Raw genomic sequence first — 21279 nt, forward strand, 5'->3', positions numbered from 1 at the left:
TTCAACTTTGCCAGAAAGGCAGTTGAAACATCTAACTTCATTTTCGATTGTCTAAATTGCCCGAATCATTAAAATAAATTAATTAGTTTTATTCCAGGCTGCTGAAAATTCCCTAGAAGTAATAAATAACTAAATTAATAAAGAAAATGAAGATGATTTTTTAAAAGTGAACTGATTTTTTAAAAATTTTAACTGATCATTTCCAGGCAGTTAAAAGAACAAACCAGACATAATTTAGGAGACATACAAGGAATATTTTCACTTATCTCCCCTTGATAAATTATTGCCCAACTTCACTTTTTGAGAATTTTTCTAACTCTCAAATAACAGATAATTTTCATTTATAGTCTCTATCACTTTTACATTTATTAGTGGTCCGAAAACATTAAAAAAAAAATTCCTCTGAATTAACTCTGTACTAAATTAGTCGTTTTCTATTTGAATAAAGTTTTTTTAAAAAACAAGTTTCGTGGCATCACTATATAATTGATAAAGTCCAGGTAGGTAAAAAAGTAAAGAACCGAAGAAAACAAGGATGGTGCTTGCTAACGTGTGTTTCTGATTATTTGCTTCTTCAGGGCAAGGTATCCTTGATTGAATTCACAAGGAATATATAAATTTCCGGATATTTTTCCAAATAATCGTTTTTGTTAAATATTTTTCCATTTCAAAGAAGGGAGGTTCAAGTAAAATGCCAAAAAAAAACAATTTGTGATTTTTTCGGGGTTATAACACGTAGATTACTAATTTTGAATCTATTGACTATTAGTCGTAATAGATAACCTTGTTAAATCTAATACTGGAACAAGGATTTTTAAAATTTAACGGACGATTCTTCAGACAGTTTGCCGGATTGGTTATGAGGTTTTATTACTTCGCTGTACGACATTCTACTATTATACATGAAAATGTGAAAGTCAAAGTATTACATGAATGTCCTAAAGGTAACAAAATTTGACGTTCCAGAAAAATTGGAAATAACAAAAGCCAAAAATTTCCTGTCCTCAACTTTTTTTAAATTTTGTTCGTACAACCTTCTATTCCTTTTTGTTTCTTACAATAGATCTGATGTTGCCTAATAAGGATAAAATACGTGTAGTCCAGTCCATTGACCTTATATTTCAATATATTTGAGACCTCTGCCTTGGCAGTTGAATTTATTACTATCTTAAAATGCTATGATTAATTAATAATAAATATTAAATAATGAGCTTTCTTATAAGTGATAGGGTGCAATTTGAGCCATTTCATGGCCTCCTCGCTTACCAGATTTAACGCCTTGCGATTTTTTTCCGGAAAGCTATTTGAAAGAGTCGGTGTATTATCATGGAACAGTAAATATTCAGGAAGAACATCAAGAGCGCATTGAAAATTGTTGTGATTTATTTTGTGAATACCAGGAAGCTTGTAAACACAATGTATACTTACTTTAATTCTGTTCCTTAAACAGTCAATAAGAGCTTTTATAAAGTATTCGAAATTAGACCTTGTCACCCTCAGGACGTTATTAAAATTACTAGCAAATTTAATGTCTTTTGGCAATGGATCCATGCTAAATAACATTCATTGCTAAATCCTTTAAAACAGTTGTCTTCTATGTTTGAGAACATTTTAAATCCTACAACTGCCACAAAGTAAAATGTACACTCATTTGGCTTAGATTTGATTTGTTACATAGTCCGGATGTCTGTACTATTTTATAACAAGTTATAAAACGTAGCTGTACGTTGTATAACTTTGTTATATAACATGTTTTGTTACGCAGTCTGGACCGGGCTGTATGTATGTACATTGTTAGCGAAACACTTTTGTGAAATAAAATAAAATAAAATAAAGAGTTTCGGTTTGTGGTAAAACTGTTTTTTTAACTTGAGCGTCACACCAAAGGTTCCAATTACAGGACGGTTTATAAAAACTAAAATCACTAAAAACCGATGCAAGTTTATTAATGAAAAAAACCTCAAAAAATTATCCATCTCTCTTCTCGATATTATTCTCGGCGCTCTCCTTCTTTTCGGGTTTCAGCTCTTCCACTTCGTCAGTATCGTTGGCGGAAGCACTGCAGACCATCCTGCAGGTCAACTTTTCACCCTCCTCGTTATAAACGTTATCAAAAGGGTTGAAATGGTGTGGTGGTGGCGGTGGGGGTGGAGATCTCAACTGGTACGGTCCTGGACGAAATTGACTTAATCCAGCATGCTGGAATGGGTAAGAGAAAGGGGATTCGCCGCTGAATGGGGCAGGGGGGTACTGACCAAACTGGGCATGGCAAAGCACCTAAAAAATTATCAAATTTTTAAATCACTACACGATTTTTCTTTTGTGTGTCACTCACCAAAAGTGCTGAAACGATCACAAGCGCTTTGATAGTCATTTTCTAACCTGACGCTTCAAGAACTCGTAATGAAATATCCGTTTTTATACTAAACAAGCCATTTTTTATGTTAAATTATAATAATAATTATTATTATTATTATTATGATGATGGCACGAAGTATAAAGAAGCGCAATTATTTCGCAATAAATAATGTACTACGACGATCTTTCATCTGTTAAACGAGGCGCACTTCATTGTAAAAAAATGTTTCCGCAATTTTTTAAAATACAATTATTTGTGGATGCTAAAGTATCACGTTTTTATTGTAATCGTAATGCAATTAAATTGATTAATGGATGATTTGATCAATGTAAAGCTGAGGATGTTGTTTAATTGAAAATTGTGGTATTTGACGGATTTATTTTTTTTAAGAAAGCCTCATGTGATGTTGGACTTTGCGTTTGAATTAGCTGAAAATGAATAACAAGTTCACGAACTCATTTTGTTTTTTAAGGTTTGTTTTTGATTTTTGAATGAACCGTTAGTGGTATTAAAAATTTGATTTTACCATTGAATTAATTGGGGAAAATTAGTTGAAAAACAGTACCATGTCGATTGGTTTTTAATTTTTTTTTAAATTCTCAAGCCAACCGTAAGTGATATCGAAATTCTGATTTTATCATTGAATTAACTGGAAAAAATTAGCTCAAAAAGAGTAACATGTCAATAGGGCTATATTGATCGAAAAAAGTTTTTTGATTTTTGAGAGAACAAAAGATTATTAGAATGATTACAGTAGAAGACGAAATATTTTAATTTTTATTAAAGGAATGCCTGGCCTACTTATACTACACAAACTTATATTTTCTTGATTATTTATTGATAGCTACAGTCAGCTTTAAAAATTCATAACTAGATCAATGGTTATTCCATTTAGAGTTGAAAATTACAAGGTAAATAAGTTAATATATCAGCTATGAATCGTGAAAGTTTCATTTGTATAGGTCTCATCAATCTAAAGTATTTTAAAATTATTATAGAGAGGGTATACTTGGATTTATGTGATTATTAAAAGTTACTTTCAATTTAAAAAGTCATTTAGAAAATTTTACAGTACCCGAGCATGACACGATAGTAAAATAAACGTTTATTTTTGCTTTACACCAGATGTAAATTTTTGGTTGAACTTTAACTATAAATATATATTAAAATGTCTGCATGATATACGTTGAGGAATTTAATATTATGTTTGTGTTTTATTCACGTTTAACAAGAAGGATTATTACATGTTAATAATATACAATTATTATTGCATAAAAGTTAAACGTTTATATACAAACGTTTATAAGTATACTATTTAAAGACGTTTGTGAAATGCGTTTAATAGAATGATTTTTTTTATTTTGTAGATGTGTTTTATGTATCAAAGAGTATTTTTTGACGTACAAAGAAAATAATTTTTACCAATGCGATTTTACGCCAAATAATGGCGCCCAACGAGAAATACTACGGTGTCTGCACTGTCTGGTTTTCATTTCTTAAATAAAGAATTCAGTCCGGAGTTGACCACAAGTGATTATAATATTTTTCTTATCAGGTCGAGTTATCTTTAAAACGTTTTAAAAGATATTAACATTTAGAACTTTGCTGCATTCTTAGCAGTACCATATATTATAAGTTATGACTTGCTATTTACAGCCAACTACTATATAGAGTGAGAACAACATAATTTTTTGAAGATTATAGAACATTTGGTGACTTGATTTTTAAGTTAAAAAAAAAAAAGAGAACCTCCTAAAATTCCTGTTAGTACTGAGTACCCACGCACAGTGACAGCCCATTATGGAGACGAGGGGGTGAAATATTTTCAATATATAAGTGCCTCTCATTTTTAATTATACAGGGTGACACAGTGTGACAGATTTGTTGACTTCTTAGTCTTAGTTGACTTAACACTAATCTCTATTTAATTAAGTTAAATTTCTGTGGATTTAGAGTTTTGTGGCAGAACTTTGGTAGTTTTAGAAAAAAATATCTTATTGAATTAGAGTGGTATTTTTTCGTATTAAGTACACCTACTTAATCATTTTATTGTCTAGCTGAATTCTTACCAGAAGTATTTAGTAAATTTCTTGGAAACTTTTAGTAGGGATTATTGTGGTTTAGCCGAGTGTCTATTTCAGGCCATGATAAAAGAATCTGGGATAGAGGAACGAAGCACTATATATATATATATATATTGTATATTTTATTTCTGAACTGAGTAATAAATATAGATGGAATTTTTACAATTGTACTAGAATTCGGAAATGGTATATTACTGACAATTCTTGTGACAAACTTTCCCGACCTTTAGGATATTTTTGGAGTCTGTTTTGGTTTATTTTAATTTGAAATGGAACGACTTGGTCCTGTTAAGGCTGCCCATTTGTTGGAGCATGAAGTTGACTATGAGTTAGATGTTCGAAATTGTTTTGTACAGAGACCAGCTAAAGAAAAAAGAACTATATTATCTAGATTATTAGCAAAAGAAAAAGAGAAACAGAGAGCTGGTTCACTTATTGTTCCTGGAGCCCATAAATACAATGTAGAAAATGAAAGGTCTGGCATAGATAAAACCTTATCATCTTTAAAAGAACTTAGGGTCAATTGGGGTAATTGTGGACGATATTTAATGTTTTGACTTGCTTAACGATTTTTGGGGACATCACGCATTATTTTATACATGTAAATTAGTAGTCACATAGCTTATAGTATCTTCTTTGATAATTACTAGTGGTTTTCTGTAATTACAAGTCACATTAAGATAAAAAAAATATATTCAACATGCTTGTCCGTTTACATTTGCCCCTACTCTTTAGGGGTAATTGTAAACAAGGATCTCTTGACACATTTACTCTACCAGAAAAAAACCTGGGGCAAATATAAATGAACTGTATAAAGTCGCTGTGTAGCAAAATATTTTTTGATATAAGTCGTGTTTACATTTACCCCAAAATAATGTGAACTTAAAGGTTTTGCTTGCAATATAAATGAAAAATCGAGATAAAAGTAAATATTTTCCAACAGTTCTGTTTATTTTAACTAAAACTAAACTATTTTTGAGAACGCTAATAAAAGAAATTTATTCTAAGTATGTAATTATAATAATATTATAGGTATAAAAAATTAGTTTTGCTCATAAACAGGAACTATTGCTGGAAAGTTGTATAGTATTCTCTCTCCCTTCATTTGAATGCCAGGATCGGGAAGCACACCAATCATTTGATTCAAGGTTATATAACTGACAATCAGTTTCAACAATGTTGAAAAGCATTTTTGATGTATCCCAGGATTTAAGACCAGTCACTTTGATTTCCATTAATTTTTCATCCACAGCTTCAATTAAACACACATATTTAAAAAGACTAGTCTTTCTCTTTCCGCCTTTGAACTGCACAAGAATACATTTCCCTGTGGACAAGTCTGAATTCTCGACTGTTTTAAGCTCTATATCTTGTTTTTCCGGTTCCGCCCAATCTATTTCATCATCAGTATCACCTAGACTTATTTCTTCATCAGAACTTTCCGACTCTGCAACTGGTTCACTTTTTTTTCAATTTCGGCTCTAACTTTTTGTTGTCCGTTTTCGGATTAGCCTTTTTTTTCCTTTATTTTTCTTCTTCTCTTCTGCTTCTCTTAGTCTTTCCAATAGACTTGCTTGGTTGTTAATACCTCTCCATATCTTTGTTGCCTTAATCTCGGCATGACTTGTTTTTTCTCTTCAACAATATCTTCACGGCGGCTGAGTGGCAAAAAAATGTTGGTAATTTCTGTCGATTTACTGATAGACGATGACGTCGATGGTTGTGGACTATGGGTAAATGCCACTAATAATTTTTAATAGTCAGTTGACGATGTAGAAGGCTGCTGTCGGCCTTCAGCTGATGACACTGAATGATGTTGACTACAACATGATGAAGTTGAAGGTATTTGATCGTCGACCGTGGGTAGAAGTGGGTTTGGTTCAGAAATTGCAACAACAGTTGATTTAAAGGATACTGGTTGGATAATAATAGCATCGGATGTTACAGATTTTGGAGCTTTGAGGGCAGCTTCGTATTTGGCCAAGTCTTATGGTGTACGAGGACGGGTCAATAAGTCCGTGACTTTTTGAATTTCCCGCCCTTTAATGGAAATGTCAACTCTGCTCCTGTCAACAGAGAACTGTCAGTTGACGCCTGTCAAAATTTGAACGAGCTGCGTCATTTAGTTTGTGTTTGACATCTGTTGATAGCAGACTACCACTCGTTTTAAGAAGAAAATGGAAAAAAGTGAATTTCGTGTGCTCATTAAGCATTATTTTTTACGGAAACAAAACCATCACTCAAACCAAGGCTAAGCTTGATAAATAATATAGGGACTCTGCACCATCCATTTCCATGGTAAAGAAGTGGTTTACTGAATTTCGATGTGGCCGTACAAGCACGGAAGATGCCGAATGTTCTGGACGCCCGGTCGAGGTCTCTACATCCAAAACAATCGAAAAATTCACGGTATGGTTTTAGCCGATCGGAGATTGAAAGTGAGAGAGATTGTGGAAGCCATAGGCATCTCACATGGTTCAGTAGTTTCATTTTTGAAAGAATCATTTGGGTATGACAAAGCTTTCCGCAAAATGGGTGCCGCGTTTGCTCACAATCGACCACAAACGCAACCGTGTGACAATTTCCCAGGAGTGTTTGGCGTTATTCAACCGCAATATGGAAGAATTTTTGCGTGGTTTCGTCACCGTGGACAGAACGTGGATCCACCACAACACGCCGGAGACCAAACAGCAGTCAAAACAGTGGATTTCTCGGGGTGAATCGACGCCCAAGAAGGCAAAGGTGGGTTTGTCAGCCAATAAAGTCATGACGACCGTTTTTTGGAATGCACGCGGTATAATCCACATTGACTATCTTTAAAAGGGGAAAACAATCAATGGAAAATATTATACCAACTTATTGGATAGATTCAATGAGACCACATTTGGCCAAAAAAAAGTTCTTTTCCACCAGGACAATGCAAGGGTCTACATGTGCAGTTTCCATGGCAACAATCCATGAATTAGGTTACGAATTACTTCCTCATCCGCCCTATTCTTCAGATTTAGCCCCCAGTGACTATTTCCTATTCCCAAACTTAAAGAAATGGCTCGGCGGAAAGAGATTTGACTCCAACGACGAAATTATCTTTCAAACAAATGCCTATTTTGATGACCTCGACAAATCATATTTTTCCGAAGGGATAAAAAAATTGGAGAAACGTTGGACTAAGTGTATAGAACTGAAAGGAGACTATGTTGAAAAATAAAATAACTTTTTATATAAAAACCTGTCTTTTATCCAAAAAGTCACGGACTTATTGACCCGCCCTCGTAAATTCATTTTGTGGGAATTTGTTTCGATCAACTGGGTATACGCCAGTATTTTTAAATCCAGATATTGCTAGAAACCGTAGACTCTTGCCAAGTAATTCGGTAAATTTTTCCTTAGTTAGCCGTCCACACCCTCGTCCCATTCGTCCTTACCAAACTTCACCAATTGTTTATTCCAGTTCACCCTTAAGGGGCCGAAGACACACTGGTCCAAAGGCTGAAGCTTATCCGTAAGATGGCTTGGAAACTTTATCAAAATCCTATTGTTGTGCATTGCCTCTTCAATAATTCTGACGCTCATATGACTGCTGTGACCATCATACAACAGTAGAGCTGCTTGATCTAGAAGGTTTTGGGAAGTTCTTAAATCTTTAATGTAAGGTATAAACCCTGTCGTAAACCACTGGAAAAATTGCGGCTCCTCCATCCATCCATTAGTGGAGGCCACATATATAGAGTTCCTGGATAGGTGCTTTTGGAAGTCCAACGAGTCTGAGCTCCAGCTCCCTTGAATTGATATCCGGCACAGGGCCTTTACTTTCTCTCCAATTGCCCTAATACAATAGGGATCATTATTAAAACCTGACTCGTCAGCATTAAAAATAAAGCTTCCTTTATCATCTAAATTATTTTCATCAATGATTCTTTTCAGGTCATGAAAAAAATGGTAGACGATCTTAGGTTTTCTAGCATCCTTCCGCAGTTTTTGCAAATGTTCCGGTTTCTTAAGATCCGGTTCAGGATGTCTTCTCATGAATGAGTAGTACCAGTCTTCTCCCGGTACTCCATTTTTAAATGGTATTATTAAACCTTTTGCATTAACATACTCTCCAACCAGTTGTCTAAGTTCTGCTTTGTCACATGGTAGACCCATCGCAGTACGTGCCAATAAACATTTCACTATTTCATTTTCGATATCTGAGGATAAAACTTGGGAACGTCCACCCTTTGTCACATTTAATGGAGTCTTTCTTCCTCCTATCCTTTGGTAAATAACTGATCTGGGAACACCATAGAACGTTTCTGCTTGACGATACGTTTATTTTTATTTTGGACATCTGCAACGGCATTCGCAACATCTTTAGTTGTATAAGAAGGTGCTTCTTTTTTCCTTACATAAGTACGAGGCAACTTTACACTGCAACAAGACAAAGAAATTACTCATTTTACATAAATTATCGGCGAGACACTAATTTTATTATGTTTACAATTAACCCAAAAGTGTGTATACATTTCCCCCAAGAACAAATTTATTAGGGGGAAATGTAAACACTGAATTATTTTAGTGATTATAAAATTTGTCGACAGACATTTAGGCGTAAAATAGACACAATAGTATAACAAACAATGTCCAAATGAAATATCTAACTTACCTGATGATTTGCATTCGAAAACTTCAGTGCCGAAATTCAACATAAAACCACCAAACACATCAAATTGCATCAGCCAACTAATGCAAGAGCACAAACAGGAGTAAAATTTCGAGGGAAACCGAGTTCGCCCGACGTCGGCACGACTCGAATAGTGAGCTTCGCGCCAAATTTGAAATCTAAATGTTGTCGTGTTTTTTATTTTAGATGTGTCTACAATTACCCCAGTTTACATTTACCCCAATTGACCCTATATCTGATTTTGAGGGAACTAGTAAAGATGCACTTTTTAGTAGAATAAGGTCAAGATTAAATCATGTCTCAGGAAGAGTCTTACATTTTCCTGATCATCCTGATCCTACATCTTCAAAAACCGCTGATGAAATTGTTACTTTTCGCAAAGAAGTTTTCACAACCTGTCTACAGTTAGAAGCTGAGTTGCTCGAAAAAGCAGAGAAAAGTGATTCAGCAAGACCATCTTCTCCATTTTCTTTGTCAGTACCGGCCGTTCATGTTGCCCCTCCTATTGTTTCTTGTAGCGCTCAGAAAATAAATATATCTGAGTGGGGTCTTAAATTTAATGGAGATGCCCGAGGTTTATATGCTTTCTTGGAACGTATCAACTTACTAGCTCAATCTCGAGATGTCTCTGAGGAAGAGTTGTTTAAGTCAGCAGTTGAACTTTTTAGTGGTGATGCTTTTGCATGGTTTAAATGTATTAAGGGTACGGTTAACAGTTGGTCTTCTCTGGTGGAAAGGTTGAAAAAAGATTTTTTACCGTTGGATGCAGATGAGGATATTTGGTGTCAAATTAAGAGTCGAAAGCAAAAGAAAAATTAATCAGTGTATGTTTTCATTGCGCATTTAGATACTTTGTTTTGTAGATTGTCTAGACCTCCTGCTGAGGTGTCAAAAGTTAAATATATTCGACAAAATTTTATTTCAGAGTTTTCTAGCCACCTAGGGTTGTCAGATATACATACTGTAGATGAATTAATTGTTCTATGTAGGAAATTAGAAGAAAATTTGAATCTTAGAAATAAGCCTAGTGCCAGTCAGAATATTTCAGTGTTATCTAATAGTGCTAATATTAATTTTAATAAATTTGATTCTCATGATGGCAACCATCCTAACTTCCATAAAAGAAATACAAATTTTAATAATAAATCAAAATTCAATTCTTATCACAAAAATCATAAAAGGAACGTTGCAAATAATTCAAATGATGCTAAACAAGATATTATTTGTTGGAATTGTGATCAGCCTAATCATAATTTTAGTGATTGTAGAACTAAGAGAAAAATTTTCTGTTACAAATGTGGAAATAAGAACTTTAAGTTTTCTTCTTGTCCTAATTGTTTCAAAAAAAACGAATAAGGAATGTGGTACAGAATGGCCGGTCCACTAACCTTAATCAAAGGGTCATAGTATCTAAAAATAAATTTTTTAATAAAGCTAACTGGGAAGTTTGGTTGAAACGTGTTTCAAATTTTTATAAATTGGATCAAAAACAAATATCTCCTTTATTTATTAGTAAGAGTTCAGACAATCGCCCGTATATTTCTCTGAAACTTTACGATCAGGACATTGTTGTTTTGTTTGATTCAGGGGCAACTTCAAGTATTGTGGGTTCTGAAGGTTTGGACATTTTAAAACAATTTAATTTGAAAATTAGCTCTTCTCCACATAGAAGCGTTTGTACAGCTGACGGTAAACCTCAGTCAGTTAAGGGAGTTATCGATTTACCTATCGTGGTTGGTTCCACGTGTCATATTATTAGAGCACTCGTAGTTCCTTCCTTAACACAAGCTTTTATCATGGGAGTTGATTTCGCCAAACAATTCAGGGTTATGGTCAATTTTAGAGACAATTCGTGGTGTGTTCAGAGCGACTATTCTGACTCAGAGTTAGTGGTTAAGCAAACCAAATGCAGTTTCGTGTCTGATTTCCTTTGTTCATTAGATGGACTTAGTCCGGAGCAACGTTTTAGGGCTAATAGAGTCATAGGGTCATTTAATTTAATTAGTAGTAAGGATAAACTTGGTCTTACCGATAAACTGTCTATGTCTATAGACACTGGCAACGCAAAACCATTCAAGAAAAAGCCATATCCATTATCCCCTTATATGTCTGAAATTTTAAATCGTGAGGTTGACGATATGCTCAAATTGGGTGTTATTGAACTTTCAAATAGCCCATGGTGTTCTCCTGTTCTTCTAGTAAAAAAATCTAATGGGGAATATCGCTTTTGTTTTGACGGTCGCACTCTGAATGAGGTAACTCAAACTGACAATTATCCACTCCCGAATATCGATAGAATTTTGAGTATGCTAAGAGGTGCTAAGTATATTTCATCAATTGATTTAAGGAAAGCTTTTTGGCAAATTCCACTAGATCCAGAGTCTAGACCAAAAACTGCTTTTAGTATCATTGGTAAGGGTTTATTCAGTTTCGAGTTATGCCGTTTGGTTTGTGTAATGCAGCACAAACTCAACAACGCTTAGTGGATGCTATCTTTGGTCCTAAGTATGAGCCAAAAGTCTTTAGTTATTTGGATGATGTACTGATCCTGAGTAGTAGTTTTGAGGAACATTTGAATTTGTTGGAGGAGGTAAAGGGTAAACTTCAAGACGCTGGTCTTACTATAAATTTGGATAAATCCCAGTTTTTTAAATCTTCACTTAAGTTCCTTGGTTTTATCGTGGGTTCGAATTCATTAAAGACCAGGGGATCACCCACCCACTACCCTGCTCACCTGACGAATAGCTGCCGTGCTTATGTGTAGTTAATAATCTACTTAGGAAGAAAAATTGGCTACATATAAATAACATCGCAATTTTATAAAAAAAAGTACTCCACTGCATTTTTCTAAAATAAATTTTATTTTTTAAATCCTTGTTTAGTTTTGAGCAAATTTGTATTCTTAAGTTTTTTTATTTGTATATCTTATTGGGTTGTTTCATACACGTTAATGCATTTCCTATCTTTTTCTAGATTTCTTTGTGTATGATATTTCATTATTATACTATAAGATATACAGGGTGTTTTTTATATATTGCGACAAAATTCAGGAACGTATTCTTTGGACAAAAATTCGCAAAAAAGTTCCGATAAACATAGGTCCTAAACCTTTTAGATTTTGAACTACAGGGTGGTAAAGTTTTAACAAAAAAATTATTTTTTTTTCGACAACTTAAATACCCCTGTAGATATTTGTCCAAAGATTGGTATACGGGGTCTGTGTATCCAGAGCCATTTACCAACATACTTTAACATTTTTATGTTCTCCAGTGGCGTGTGTGCGGGTTTTCCGCTGAATACTTTTATAAAGAAAAATAATACGCGACTGGTTTTTCTTGTATTAAAAAATATTTTTAAATTCCCCGTTTTATTTGCAACATTTTTCTACTTTGACTGATCGGTAAAATTTATTTTTTCTATGATCATTATAAAAAGTAAGTTTTTTTTTTAAATTTTATTTAAAATTTCATTGTAGTCCATTATTATATGTCACTTTATTTAACATGTTAAAAAAAGTGACATATGAGTAACGTGTTAATATTTCACACTTATTAATTACCTGTCCTGGTAATCCATAAATAAAGTGCATGTCGGTCATTTCATGGTTAGTAAAATTATTCATGATAGAATAATGAATCACTGCTAATTGACAGCTGAATTTTACTTATAGCAATTCCATCACTGTCAGCTGGTCTCCAAAGCAGGTAGGTACAAAGGAGGTACTTGAATGTACTTGCCAATTATTTGTCATAAGAAGCAATGTATTTGTTGTATTTCAAAAATCTGATAATAAAAATCGTAGAAGTTGAATGTTTATTATCATATTAAACAAGACACAAGAGACCACAAAGTCGTGCATTGGAGGGTGGACATTTTGCTCATTTACTTTAAGGTCGAAATTGTTTATCGAATTAATTGGTTTTTATTTCATGTTGTCGTCCATAGATAATTTTTAGAATGAGTTAAAGATACTTAAATTTTTTTTTTCGAAATCAAAGCCAGATATGAAGATAATATAAGATACGAAAAAGTTGTATTTTTAGTTGCTTAAATACAAAAATAAATAAAAAGCTGCAAAACAATTAATTATTGGCCTTGTTTTTTTCTCAATAATAAGCATGTGGTGCCCACTGACACACCACTGGACCTAATAATTTCAATCTAGTTAGAGGTAAATAAGCGTCTTATAACTTCAAATAACTGCACCAAATCGGTTTAAGGATAGTTATAGTATTTTTTTGAACCTTCATCGCCCTGTATCTCAGAAACAAAGCAACTCCCGACATACGTTCATAGGAACTTTTTTTCATAAAACGACCTAACGATTCACCCTGTATAGTTTCGTATCGTACTAGGAAACACCCTGTATATTAATTTATTTTCAATTAAAAAAAATTGACAATCTTTTAAACTAGTACCTACAGCTCATTAAAATCATTATTCAATTTAACTTCAGTAAATTTCAGTAAATTCAAATTATTATAAAGTCATTACATTTTCACACCAAATAGACAAATTCTAAAGCTATTAATTAACACCATAATTTACAATGAAATAGCAGTACATTCATGATTCACATCCTTTTTTTTTAATAAAGCGAAAAAATATATAAAAACTCGTGCAGCAAAATAAAACATCAGTACGCAAACCCAACATCTAAAAAAGCTCAATTTTTAATCATGTCTCTTCTGGGGAACCTAATTGTACTGTTTCTAGTACTATTCCTAGTAAGTCTTCTTTGCATACTAACATCCATTAATTTTATATATTTTTTTAATAATTTTTAGCAAAACACTCTCTTTACCACTGGAACATTTATAACATCCCAGCAACCATCACAAGGTAATGACCTGACAAAAAAAAATCCATTCATAAGTAGCTTATAGAGAATTTAATTATTGTAATTTTTTATTCTATAATTTTTTCTGTAGATATACGGTTTAGCCTAAAAATCAAATTTAAAGTTTCTGCTATTTTTTATACCAATGTACCAATTATCTCAAAAATTGAAAAAAAAAACATATAATAATTTTATAATGAGGACCCACACGTTGGGCGCCAAGAAATTTGCTATCTGTTTCTTTTAAAGTCATTAGGCTATTATAAAATGTTATTAAAAAAAACAATTAGATAAAAATTAATTATTTTCATGGGTCAAACCATTGACAAATTTATGCCCCAGCTCAGTTGTAAAAGACCTCTACACCCTCCTCGAGTCTTGAACACCACTCATTTAAAAACTAACATAAGCCATTCCTTAAAGCTATTTAGATGGCCATAAAAACTTATCAAAACATAGGAAATATTTAAAGAAATACTAAGAGTGAGATGTAGAGTCAATAAAGCCACTTTATAATACTCACAAACATAAAAAAACCATAATTTTCAAGGCCTAAGCCGAGCAGTGAAACGTTCTTGGGGTCCAGGCGGACGCCCTTGGGGTCCTCCCGGAGGAGGTCCAGGAGGTCCCTGGGGTCCGGGAGGCCCTGGAGGTCCTGGTGGTGGAGGCCCCTGGGGACAGCAGCAGGGAGGTGACGGGCCGTCGGGAGGTGGAAATTCCTGGGGACAAGGTGGTGGAGGATCTTCGGGAGGCGGTAACTCGTGGGGGCAACAAGGGGGAGGAGGAGGTGGAGGACAATCGGGCGGTCCCATGAACAGTACGACCACTACGACCACCACCACCGCGGCCTCGGTTACTCCCAATATGACCCAGGCGGGAGGTTTTGGGGGCCCACCACCACCGCCATTTATTGGAGGGTCAAACACCGGATAAAAGATCATTTTATTTGGAGCAGAAGCGCTTTTTTTTGTACTTTTTTATATAAATAAATTATGATTGTATTTGAGACGATTGGCTCGTTCGTGGGATATCCTAGGAATGTGAGTTGCAAAAGCTTGGAATAGCCGACATTCCATGTTTTTATATTCAATATTTTCTTAATTTAAATAAAATATCAATTTACTTATAAGTTCAGATAGACATGTGATAAAAATCTGATAAAATGCAATTTTTATCCACTTTTTGATCTTTAAAACCATCTGAGATCCATGAATCATTGACGATCGCTATAAAATGATGCTTATCGTCTCTATTGCTTTTAACTACTTAAAAAAAGTGAGATTGAAAAATGATTCAAGGCGTACCTAGACCATGAAATGCGGTAGAAATCGATAGAATACACTTTTTATCCACTTTTTGACCCTTTAAACCCATTTGAGACACAAGAATCATTGACGACTACTACGAAATAATGCTTAACGTCTCAGGTGGGTTTAACTACTTCAGAAAAGTGAAATTTCAAAATAATTCAAGGCGTACCTAGACCATGAAATGTGGTAGAAATCGATAAAATACACTTTTTATCCACTTTTTGACCTTTAGATCCATCTGAGACTCAAGAATCATTGACGATCGCTATAAAATGATGCTTATCTTCTCTATTGGTTTTAACTACTTGAGAAAAGTGAAGTTTCAGAATTATGCAAAGCGTACCTAGACGATGAAATGCGGTAGAAATCGATAAAATACACTTTTTACCCACTTTTTGACTTTTAAACTTATATGAGACTTAAGAATCATTGACTATCGCTATAAAATTATGCTGATCATCTCTAGTGGGTTTAACTAGTTCAGAAAAGTGAGTTTCAAAATAATTCAAGACGTGCCTGGACCATGAAATGCGGTAGAGTCCAAAAAAAACTTTTTACCTTCTTTTTGAGCTTTAAACCCATCAATCTTCTTTTCGCATTATTATATACCTATTGTTAGTACGATTTTTTGTTTATTTGCCAATATTGTAGAAGAGCTCTGAATCTTACGAATTAAGAACATTCTTGTCAATTGAGTTATATATAACAAATAAATACAAAAAACTCATGTAGATCCTTCATATTTGGTTGGTAATGTGGAACAATTTAATTTAGCATTATTTTAAGGTTATTTACCCCTTTTAGCAAAATTTGTTCGATTCCCTACAGTATCAAAAAACTGGCATGGTAAAAGATATTATTATTAAGAGTAAATGTAATAAAAGTTTGGTAAATTCCTTGTCCAGCATGAGCCATTGATGTCTGAGATCCTCCAGCATATAAAAAAAATATTGAATTTACAGTAGGGGAGAATGTTCCACAATCAGACAAAGCATGTAATTTCGAAATTCCCGCCGCAAATTTGACGTTTTTCGTTCGGATAGTGCGGTTATACACGCCGATGTGGTAAACAAAGTTTGAACGCTGTTCTCTTGGTTTTGTGCATTTTGTAATAAAAAATCATTTTTCAAGGTAAGTTTTTTCTATCGTTGATATGATATTATATGCTCTAATTTTTCTTCTGAAACTAGTATTACAAAAACAACCTTTACATCAGATTTTGAGCTATTTTGTCGACATTTTATAAGCAAGTTTACTTTTGTAGGTTATTAGGTCACAGTTAAATTTAATTTTGTATTGTAGGTTGTGTTCCACCTTCAGACAGCATGTTTGTTCCACAATCAGACAGTGTCTGATTGTGGAACACAACGCTTGTTTGGAGTGTTGTTGAAAAAGTTTGAAATTGTTTTTGTAAAAATTTAATTTATATTTCAGGAAAAATGGCTCGAGGACGTCAGCGAAAAAGCGATAAAGGACAATTTGCTGAACAATCCATGAGAGCTGCTGTTAGAGCAGTCACCGAAGAGAAGAACGGTTTATGAATATGTAAAAAGGCAAAACTAGAATGCCACCAAAGAGATTAAAATGGCTCCAAATTATTCTTGTAGAAATTTTTTTTCTGAAAATCAAGAAAAAGCCCTAGCCGATTACGTATTAACTTGCTCAAAACTGTGTTACGGTCATTAATATCAGAAAACTGGCTTATGAAATGGCAACTATTAACAAACAAGGAAGCTGGACGCGAATGGTTCCTTGGATTTATGTCCAGACATGCCGAATTAAGTCTTCGCCAGCCGGAAGGATGTAGCCTCTCCAGAGCGACATCATTCAACAAACACAATGTTGGACTTTTTTTCAAAAATTTGAAAAAAGTGTTTCAGAACCATGGAAATTCTTACAGCGGTACAAGAATTTATAATTTAGATGAAACTGCCACCACAACCGTCCAAAAACCGAAAAATATTGTTGCTCAGAGAGGGATCAAGCAGGTCTCTTCCTGCACGAGCGCCGAACGAGGTTTACTGGTCACCACTTGTTGTATTATATCAGCATCCGGGAATACAATACCACCAGTCATGATTTATCTACGAAAAAAGTTTAATCCAGGAATAACTTATGGAGCACCGCATGGTACTTTGGAATTGGTTTTCGATTCTGGATGGATGACTGGTGAATTGTTTCCAACTTCATTAAACATACGTCCAGCACAAAAGAAAACCCTTCTCTCCTAATTTTTGACAATCACGAGAGTCATCTAACGATAGAAGGAATAAATCTAGCCAAGGAAAATGGAGTGATCATTTTGACCTTACCGTCACATACTTCCAACAAGCTGCAACCATTAGATGTCTTGGTGTTTTTTTCGTTTAAATCATTCTACAATACTGCCTTACAAATATGGCTTTTAGAGCACCCTGGGATATTTTTTTCTATTTTTGATATCGCTGGCTGTGTTGCTTATGCATTAGAAAAATCGATGACTCCCGCTAATATAAAATCCGTATTTCGAAAAACTGGGATTTATCCCTTCGATAAATTCATATTTACAGATGACGACTTTGCAATTAGCTCAATAGGAATGTGGATCAAAACAATGAAGAAGCTCAACGACTTATGGATCCAAATCAACCATCAACATCAAAATGCATTGAAGAAAATATAATGTCAGACTCCTTAGTTTCAGTATCAGTTAGTTTAAACACAACACCTACACAAAATCACAAAGAAACTTTTGTAAATCCACAACAATTTAAAGGATACCCAAAAGCTGAAGAACGAAAAAATCAGAGAAAGAAGAGAGAAAAAGCTAAAAGCATTATCGCCACGGACACTTCAGAAAAGATCGCCCTAGAAGCTAAACAAATGGAGCGAGAAAGAAAAAAAGTGTTAAGAAGAATAAGGTCGAAGTGAAAAGAAAAGTAATCGATGAAGACTCAACAGACGTAGAAAATGCAGACGCGGCGATGCTTGTAACCGAAAGTTCCGATGATGATATTAATTTTTTTGTAGGAGAAATCGATCCACCAACACTTCTAGATAAGCTTAATAAAGAGCCAGAAGTTCGCGATTTTATTTTGATAGAATTTATGGACAAAAAGAAAAGAATTCATTACATAGCTGAAGTGTTCTATAAAAAGGATAAGGAATGCGAGGTCAAATTTTTGAGAAAATCCGTTAAGTATAATAACAGCTTCATTTACCCCGAAATAAGACGTCTCATTGGTATGTTTGGAAAACATTAAGATGGTGTTACCAAAACCAGCACATGTGAGAACAACAAAGCGGCAACAATCTTATTTGAAGTTTGAAGTACATTTTTTAACTTTAAAAGTTCGTTAAAACATTATTACCTTTTGTCTTATTGTGGAACATGCGTGTCTGGATGTGGAACATGTGTGTTCCACTAACAGACAACTGTCCTTCCTTTGTTAAACAATTTTTTTTAAAATTAGTTTTCGGTTTATGATGTTTGTTCTACCATAAAAACTTATGTTTAGCCTTACTTTATTTTAGTGATAATCATATTTTGGTTGGTTCAATAAACAAGGTCAATACTTAGCAAAATCTATTTTGTGTCTGATTGTGGAACACTCTTCCCTATAGCTAATTTATATTGATCTTTTATTTTACAGTGAAATTCCCGAAATAAATAAAATGATTCCAAATTACTGGAAGACAAAACAATTATTTTGAATGCATGAAATGAAATAAGAAATGACGTCAAATGTCTGAAAATGATATTCGATGTTCAAGTGTCAAATGTTTGGGACATATAAATGACTTACAAGTTTACATAAAATGAGTGGAAAAAATACAAAATGATATCCCATGATACAGCTGCAACTTGTGATATTTAAGACGCCTAAAACATTAGAAAATTTATATAAAATGCATGGAATAACATGAATAACTACTTTAAAATCCTGATAAGAAAAATGCCTAAGAAAGTTGAAAATTTTAAATTCATTTTTACATTCCCACGTCCTATGATACCTATTAAGTAGCTACTTCTCTTCCAGAGCCAGGAAAAGACAATCAAAATCAGAAGATAAAGGTCGAAATAAAAATCTTGGTTTAATGTGTAGCTGTTTACTTGTTTATGTATATATTTAGTTATCTGTTACTTTTTTAATTTTTTTTCTTGATTTTGGAGAAAAATTGTTAGTAGTACCAAAATTCTGATGATATAATTAAATTGTCCATGATTAAATCAATAAATATTGTAGACAAAAACCATGTCGATATATTTCTGTTGATTTACAAAAAAGCTATTGAATTTTTGAGAGGTATAATACACCAGGGAACCCCACAAAAGGAATTCAACACTTTTGATTCATCTAAAATTTCACTATTTTATATTGTACACCTTCTATATAAATACATATTTCGACTCCAAAAAATATGACGGATCACATTGCATACTTTGAACATACTTTTTGATAAAAGATTCCCAAAAGTGCATATTTTTTTACTTTCAGAGGCTACAGAACAGTTTTTTTTTAACATAGAAGGACACAACTTCTATTTATATCAAAGGTCGGATTTTTTCTCCTATAACCTCCAAACAAGTGACGATGTTCAACTTATCGCGTCATTAATACTAACTGTTCAACCAAATTATCGCATGTGACCCATCAAAGTTCTAAAAATTTCACTGGATAAAGTTATTCAGCACCATCTTCTCCAGGAGGTTCGGTGGTGACCTCTTCAGCGGGAGCCTCAGAAGGTGGTGCTTCCGAAGCTTCTGTTGGTGCAGGTGTTTCCGCTGGTGCAGAAGTAGTTGATACTGGAGTAGGTGATGTTACAGTAGGTGGTTGAGTGGGGGTAACAACTAAATTAATAAAAAAAGAAATATTACATATTAGCATATGAGTATTCGTTTCTTGGTTTTTACCAGTAGTGGTCCTTCGAGGGGGAAACCTTGGATACCTGGGATACCATATCCATATACACTCCGGTAACCCTAACTCGTTTCGTCTTATTACTAATCCAGTTTCCTGTGTATAAGTTTAGTAAAAAGTATTTTTTTTTAATGTTTATTTAACTTACAATATTGTTGAACACAGCAAATAGGATGAGGGTAAACAAGCACAAGTTTCTCATATTTATTGACGAGGTGTCACACACTAAGTTTAACTGAAACTAAATTTGCATACAAAAATGTACTCAATTTGTTTCCAATTAAATGTGAAATCGAGATGCATATCGTTAGATTTTACGATGATGAGCCCATTTTAGCTCATTATGCGGCAAAAATGTCGTAATTTGCTTTTGTTATTGGGCTAATGAGTCCTTGGGAAATATGAATGAATAACCATTCAATTTAGTCATTTATGTTTCAATTAAGGGCAAACTGGATTCTATTCACAGTTCGCTTGCAAAGTTTACTATAATCGAAGATATTTTAGAGACAGTACCATGGGGATATCAGGTAAAGATAGGCCATTTATTGGTAAATAGTTTCGTATGTTATAATTTTTTTGGGTGAAATACTTCTTGAGTTAAAGGCGTTTTTCTACGCCTTTATTATTTTGATTGATTGTTTATAAATTTTCTATTGTTGTCATTTTGACAGCAGTAAAAAGCAAATCCTATGGATTATTGTGAATGTTATAATATGTAAAGAAGTTGGACGAAATTAACCTCAATGCACTCTTAAAGACAAAAAAACCAATCTCTGGTAAGCACTGTAATACACCCAGATAGGGTGTAATTAATATCCCAGATCCACTAAGAGCAAATCAGACCTCCCTTTGCCTGTGCACTCGTAAATGATAAACAATTATTAAATTTAAGAAAACATTCATGGAAGGGTAATAATTTGAGAAAAAAACCTTCGGATTCCAAACGGATCATGGAGATGGAATTTACATGAAAAAAAGTATTAATTATTTCTGGATAAAATAAAAGCAATTTGAGTGATTGATGATTGATTGATGAATTGTGACTAATAAATAAAAAACAATGGCAATAAAAAAAAACATGCTTTATTGTTATTAACAAAGAAAAATTGTTCTAAACAA

The 21279-nt window shown here is 33.7% G+C and overlaps 3 protein-coding genes across 3 annotated transcripts; 1 reads left to right on the plus strand and 2 right to left on the minus strand.

Moving 5' to 3' along the window:
- Positions 1-1925: 1925 nt before the first annotated feature.
- On the minus strand, positions 1926-2461 carry LOC126748258 (uncharacterized). The gene is made up of 2 exons (XM_050457367.1): positions 2336-2461; positions 1926-2277 (listed from the first exon to the last, which is right to left on the minus strand). Exons 1-2 carry the CDS (start codon positions 2372-2374, stop codon positions 1969-1971), a joined length of 348 nt encoding a protein of 115 aa, XP_050313324.1. The 5' UTR covers positions 2375-2461; the 3' UTR covers positions 1926-1968.
- An 11285-nt stretch (positions 2462-13746) lies between these two features.
- LOC126733593 (major prion protein-like) lies at positions 13747-14897 on the plus strand. The gene is made up of 3 exons (XM_050436943.1): positions 13747-13833; positions 13894-13948; positions 14497-14897. The coding sequence occupies exons 1-3, from the start codon at positions 13786-13788 to the stop codon at positions 14877-14879; spliced, it is 486 nt and encodes a 161-aa protein (XP_050292900.1). The 5' UTR covers positions 13747-13785; the 3' UTR covers positions 14880-14897.
- A 4703-nt stretch (positions 14898-19600) lies between these two features.
- On the minus strand, positions 19601-20431 carry LOC126733566 (uncharacterized). The gene is made up of 3 exons (XM_050436906.1): positions 20306-20431; positions 20151-20253; positions 19601-20087 (listed from the first exon to the last, which is right to left on the minus strand). Exons 1-3 carry the CDS (start codon positions 20357-20359, stop codon positions 19921-19923), a joined length of 324 nt encoding a protein of 107 aa, XP_050292863.1. The 5' UTR covers positions 20360-20431; the 3' UTR covers positions 19601-19920.
- Positions 20432-21279: the final 848 nt, after the last annotated feature.

The sequence above is a fragment of the Anthonomus grandis genome, chromosome 2 (assembly GCF_022605725.1).
Source record: "Anthonomus grandis grandis chromosome 2, icAntGran1.3, whole genome shotgun sequence".
NCBI classification, from domain to species: Eukaryota; Metazoa; Arthropoda; class Insecta; order Coleoptera; family Curculionidae; genus Anthonomus; species Anthonomus grandis.

What these genes read in the sequence shown, in the direction of transcription:
- LOC126733593 (XM_050436943.1), top strand. Translation starts at nt 13,786, where the DNA reads ATGTCTCTTCTGGGGAACCTAATTGTACTGTTTCTAGTACTATTCCTA. An exon ending in TGTTTCTAGTACTATTCCTA is followed by an intron (nt 13,834 to 13,893) that starts GTAAGTCTTCTT and finishes AATAATTTTTAG; the next exon opens with CAAAACACTCTCTTTACCAC. An exon ending in ATCCCAGCAACCATCACAAG is followed by an intron (nt 13,949 to 14,496) that starts GTAATGACCTGA and finishes ATAATTTTCAAG; the next exon opens with GCCTAAGCCGAGCAGTGAAA.
- LOC126733566 (XM_050436906.1), bottom strand. Translation starts at nt 20,359, where the DNA reads ATGAGAAACTTGTGCTTGTTTACCCTCATCCTATTTGCTGTGTTCAAC. An exon ending in TTGCTGTGTTCAACAATATT is followed by an intron (nt 20,254 to 20,305) that starts GTAAGTTAAATA and finishes ACTTATACACAG; the next exon opens with GAAACTGGATTAGTAATAAG. An exon ending in CCCTCGAAGGACCACTACTG is followed by an intron (nt 20,088 to 20,150) that starts GTAAAAACCAAG and finishes TTATTAATTTAG; the next exon opens with TTGTTACCCCCACTCAACCA.
- LOC126748258 (XM_050457367.1), bottom strand. Translation starts at nt 2,374, where the DNA reads ATGACTATCAAAGCGCTTGTGATCGTTTCAGCACTTTTG. An exon ending in TGATCGTTTCAGCACTTTTG is followed by an intron (nt 2,278 to 2,335) that starts GTGAGTGACACA and finishes ATAATTTTTTAG; the next exon opens with GTGCTTTGCCATGCCCAGTT.